The sequence below is a fragment of the Nanorana parkeri genome, unplaced genomic scaffold, assembly GCF_000935625.1.
Source record: "Nanorana parkeri isolate BGI_ZX_2015 unplaced genomic scaffold, ASM93562v1 scaffold1052, whole genome shotgun sequence".
Taxonomy (NCBI): domain Eukaryota; kingdom Metazoa; phylum Chordata; class Amphibia; order Anura; family Dicroglossidae; genus Nanorana; species Nanorana parkeri.
Window position 1 is genome coordinate 360,565 of NW_017307320.1, and position 5,579 is coordinate 366,143.

General features: G+C 41.1%; 1 protein-coding gene across 1 annotated transcript in view; it reads right to left on the bottom strand.

Annotated features, from left to right (window-relative positions):
- Positions 1–288: 288 nt before the first annotated feature.
- Positions 289–5,579, bottom strand: part of GCK (glucokinase) — a 24,669-nt gene continuing 19,378 nt past the window's right edge. Inside the window, exons 6-10 of the mRNA XM_018567464.1 lie at positions 5,064–5,163; positions 3,852–4,035; positions 2,555–2,710; positions 732–965; positions 289–433 (exon numbers count right to left, since the gene is read on the bottom strand). Coding sequence (XP_018422966.1) covers positions 289–433; positions 732–965; positions 2,555–2,710; positions 3,852–4,035; positions 5,064–5,163 — 819 coding nt within the window. The remainder of the gene's footprint in view (positions 434–731; positions 966–2,554; positions 2,711–3,851; positions 4,036–5,063; positions 5,164–5,579) is intronic.

The window sequence follows — 5,579 nt, forward strand, 5'->3', positions numbered from 1 at the left end:
CATAAAGTGTAGGTGGCCACCATATCTGGTGTTAGTTGGTAAAAGGTAGTCGCTGCAGATGTGGCTTTATCATTCTGGTAGGACTGAGTAATACAACATTGTTCTGCATGTGTATTAAGTACTTAAGCTGGGAAGAAAAACTTGGTTCTGTGGCAGTTTAGTACCCGTCCTTCATATTTATAGAAAACGTGGCTGTAGACTCTATGGGTATCGGCTCTGGTAAACAGGTTTGCAGACATCTTGGAAGGTGGTATGGAAACAGATGTCCAGGGAGACAGAGTGGTACTATTAATGTCCAATAAGACAAGCCATTTTATAAGCCACTGCAGATATCAGAGCAGCTCCTCTACCACTGCCTTCCTCTGACTGGATGAAGGTAATATCACAAGACTGGGCCAACTTGTGAACTGTAGCGTGAAACTTGTCTTTGAAACTATAAGAGAGAAAAAAATATGGCGTTAGCCCACTAGTGTCTGATCTTAATGGGTTTCTAATCTAAGCTATGGTAAAATTCTCACAAAGATGGTCTACCATCAACTACTAGAGGCCATACGCCTTTAATATGTATTTATACTTTGTGCTAGCAGACATCCCTTTTTCTCATCTCAGGAGGTACCGTATATTGATAGTCTGACATTTTAGTCTGCCAAATGGCTGCAGGTAGCTTTAATTTATCAAATATTTTTGTTGTTTGACCACAAATTATTATAAAAGTACAAAAGTTATCTTACGTGGGGTGGAGCTTGTAAACGGATCCATCCACTCCCACTGTGATCTGCAGAATGTCGTCACCTCGGTTTTTATGCATATGCTTGAGTACGCCGGCCAGGCCAGCACCACACATAACAGCCGCTCGTGTGGACACACTTTCACAGGCCATGTGCACAGCCTGACAATCCGCCAGTGTGGGCTGCATGCCCAGTGTCCGCAGGATGTTGCAAGTCTGTCTGAAATCTGAAGAATCTCTGTGAAAGAGAATATATAGCCTATAATTGGGGACTGCAAGAGATAGAAGAGGAAAAGGGGAATGGGGTTTGGTAAAGAGCCTTGCTAGCAAAAGAGGAAGGCATGCAAATTGTATTCCTGCACCATTTTTTTTACATTAAAGGAGAACTATGGGGTATATGTTTTTCCCCATAGTTCTCCTAAGGTCACGGGAGGACATAAACTAACGTCCTCCCGTGAACCAAAGCTCAGTAAATCGTGAGCTACAGCTTGCGGTATACTGTGACCGCCACAGCCGGGACGGATCCCGACATTACTGTCGAGATCCACCCAGCTGTGTGATTGACAGCGGGCTCTGCCTGTCAGGAGGCAGAGCCAGCTGTACCCGCCCCCTCCCTCGTCCGTTCCGCCAGTCAGCGCTGAAGGATCGGAGCGGGGAGGGGGAATCCCTGCAGGGAGCCGTGAGTGACAGTCACGGCTCTCTGCAGGGAGATGATCGAGAAGTAAGCGAGTGAGCTCACTTCCTGATCTATTGAGCCGACGTGTGACAGTTTAATTGTCACAAGTCGGCTCGAACTATGAGGGTGAGTGAAAATCACTCACCTCATAGTTCTCCTTTAATAATGCATATTTCACTAAACAAAGAAGAAAAATACCATAAAGTGATCTGCAATTCCAAACCTTCCAACATGACCCAGTGCAAAAGGATCAATACACTCAGATCCTGACCATCCCTCTTTGTTTCTAAATACACTCAACTGAGCTTAGTCAATGAACACTTGTGAAGGGTCTCATAAAGTGTCAGGATATAGTAATCGGAAAGGTAGGGAGATGATTTAGGAGCAGAGTGTTTTGTACTGAATGGAGTGTCCTGATGGAAGGACAGCAGTATTGGTTGCTTCTTCTGTATCTTATTCCATAATGAATACAATCATTAAAAACTACAATCAGATTAGTTACCATGAAACCACCAGCTACTCAATTAATTCAATTTTGATTAACTCTGAGACAAATATCATCTGCCTTCTACTAGGCGAGAGAAGAAAAGATGTATAACATGTTGAGTAAGCTATATTCAATGGTTTGGAAGCAAGTAACTGATAATGCCAAGAGTCTTGAGATCAAAGTAAACATATAAATAAAATTCATTCAATTTTGATTACATCTTAGTCAAATATAACTATTCTTCCACTGGGAGAAATAATAAAAGATATATAACATGTTGACTGAGGTACAGTATATTCAATGGTTCAGAAGCAAGTAACTGATGATGCCAAGAGATCTTGACATCAAAGTTAAAATATAAGTAAAATTAATTCAATTTTTATTACATCTGAGAAAAATATAACTAGCCTTTCACTGGGAGAGAGAATAAAAAATGCATAACATGTTGACTGAGGTATATTCAATAGATTGGAAGCAAGTAACTGATGATGATAAGAGTCTTAAGATCAAAGCAAAAATATAACTAATATATTTGTGCATAGCACTGAAGCTGAGCAACAGTTTAATAAGAAATGGCAAATATTGTATTTTTGACTATATTATGGTTCCATTTGTCATTCTTATTGTTAATACAGTTCCCAGTGCAAAGGTGTAGTGTCCTTACCCTTCTACTTGAGACACAAACTGTGATTCAAAACTTCCCTTTGTCTTCAGTTTTTCAGAGGCCTCGCCACCAAACACCAGATTTTCATTCACCATTTTCATCAGGACCAGCCTGACTAGTTCGCCCATGTACTTTCCACCAATCATCTTCTCGTAGCTGTAGCAAGCCAGAAAAAGAAGTGGTAAAATATAGATGCAAGGTCACTATCTGCAAGGCGTTTGCATGTCCTCCTGTGCTCTGATTTCCTCCCACACTCCAAAGACATGCTGGTAGGTTATTTGGCTCCTGTCTACATTGGCCCTTGTATGTATGCATGTGTGATAGGGACCTTAGATTGTAAGATCCTTGAGGGCAAGGACTGATGTGAATGTGTACTGTTTAAAGCGCTGTGTAAATTGTCAGCTCTATATAAATACTTGTAATAAACAATTAAATACAGTCTTGACTGTTCTATTAATTACTACATAGACACCCCACAGCTTCATATCCTTCTATCAGCCCACCTACTACAATATTAATTGCACTTCTTCAACCCATGATGCAAAAAAAACAAAAAACTTACAGATACATCTAATACAGAGAGCAGTGGTGATCTACATATTAAGAGACCAACCACATCATATTTTAGGTCCCTTTCACATGGCCTGTCTGATCAGATCCACCTGCCAGTTGTTGAAGCAGACCCGACCGGATGCCCAATGCTAGTCTATGAGCAGCAGGGTCTAAAAGAACATGTGTCCGTTTACACCCAGTTACCCCTGACTTTGGCCAGGTCCAGAAAAACAAACGGATCAGAGATCCGTTTCGGTGGACCGGATCGTGCCCAATTAGGGGAAATCTGATGTAACCAGACACATGTCTGGCACCCCAAAGACCAACATGGGGTCCAGCAGTTTTAGTTTTTCTCTTCATTGCAAGATGAAAGAAAAAGTTGGATCGACACGGATGTCAAAGCGCTAACACCCGATCCGTACTGCTCCGATCAGGAAGGGATCTGTTCCGGATACCCTCCTGATCAACCCATGTGATAGGGGCCTCAGCTTGTCATAGTCAGACTAGTAAATTATATATTCTGATTGGTTACTATGGCCTACGGTAGTATGCATGTCACTCTCTGTCTAGGTGTTCAAAGGTGTTCCCAGGCCAAAGGAATAATTTTTGTAAATATGTTACGTTCTGTGTGGCCCTTAAATGGTGCTGCTTTCTGCACAGCTTGTTTGCATAATAAAACATTAGGAAAACGCTGTATATCTCTACCACTTGCAAAGACAGAGAGGGCAAGGTTCTGTATCCTTACAGTTGCTGACCAGGATTTAGAGAGCCTTCATCTATCACTCGGTCATATTCCAGTCTGAAATCTTCCAGTTCTCCCGTATCCCCGAATGCTCCCCATTCTGTGTTGACACACATGCGTCCCTCTTCTCCTTCCACCAGCTCCACATTGCACATCTCTTCCATGTAGCAGGCGTTGCAGCCAGTGCCTAGATAGTTGGAAAGGAAATAGATGTTAAAACACTGATAAAACACTACAAGTTTAGTATTCAGAAGTCTGGTCTAATGGCAAAGCAATACAATTATGCCGAGCTGCTTATGTCAACTTATTCAGTTGTATCCAAATCTCGGCAATTCTATGGGTCAGCTCCCTAGGCACCATGTCTGGTACGCTTGAGAGCTTTTTTATATAATTTTGTGTGAGTTTTCTATAAGGTAGATTGCCAGGTCTTTCCTCAACCTTCTTCATGTACATGGGCTCGAGACACTTTTTACACATATACTAGGGCCAATGTAGACAGAAGCCAATTGATCTAACAGCATGTATTTGGAGACAGGGAGACAGGGAGAGCATGCAAACTCCATGCAGAAAGTGTCCTGGCCAAGATTCAAACCAACAACCAGTACTACAAGGCATAACAGATAATCACTAGGCCATTGCTGATTTCATTAAATACAACCACTTAACACCTTTGATTACTTTCCTTTGCAAAAAGGGCAGCATGCAAATATACAGTCTAATATTGCACACTATAAATAATTTATATAAAAAATTAAAAGGCTCAATTTATAAGGCTACAAGGTACAGTATGTACTGTTTACAATAGCGATAGTTATTTACAGCAATATTACCATTGCTATATATTAAAATTAAATTATTATATCACTATTATTTGCTGTAATTATTATGGCATGTAAATTAACCCTACAGTCATGAAAAAAATGGAACAAGGTTGTAAAAAAGGTTGCATCAAAACATATTTTAGGTAAAGGTTATATATACCAACTCACTATGGGCCATCGCTAAAAATACAGTATAGTTTCCCTAATATTTGTAATCTGCATTTTCGCAGATGGGTTCCAGAACAATCTATATTAGTTTTCTAGTAATAGAATGACGTGGCTATCAAGCTATATGTCCCCAAAGGTAGGGTGGGATTTGTACACAGAAAAAAAACTTATGCCATATATCTCCAACAGGATATCCATGTGATAACCAGAATGACTGTCCACTTACCCACTATCAAGCCAACTTCACAGTGATGATCTTCATAGTAACAAGATATCATTGTAGCAACAGTGTCATTCACCATGGCAACAACATCCATCTCAAAATCCTGGGGAGCGCAGAGTAAAAGTGAGGTTATGAAGTTACTTATGAACTGGATGATAATTACCAGTAAACAAAGTATAATTGAGCATTACTGCTACCGAGGAATATTGTGACAGGTGAAGTACTGCGGGTTCATTTCAGTAACTCACATGTTACAATGACAATCTACGCAGTATATGGCAACCTTTCTCAAACATGGTTCTGTGCGACTCTAGGGTTCCTCAAGAGGTTGCTCAGGGTTCCTTGAAGAGTGGTGGATTAATCTCTCACCTTCATAGTTCTAGCACCAATTCCACCTGGCAGAGCGAGTGGCATGGGACCAGTGGAGCTTCTCCTCTCTTTTCTGAGGTAAGTAACCGCTGACACTAATGAAAATGTTAGCTGTCCGCAAAGGGGTGGGGGGGGGGGGGGGGTTTCTTT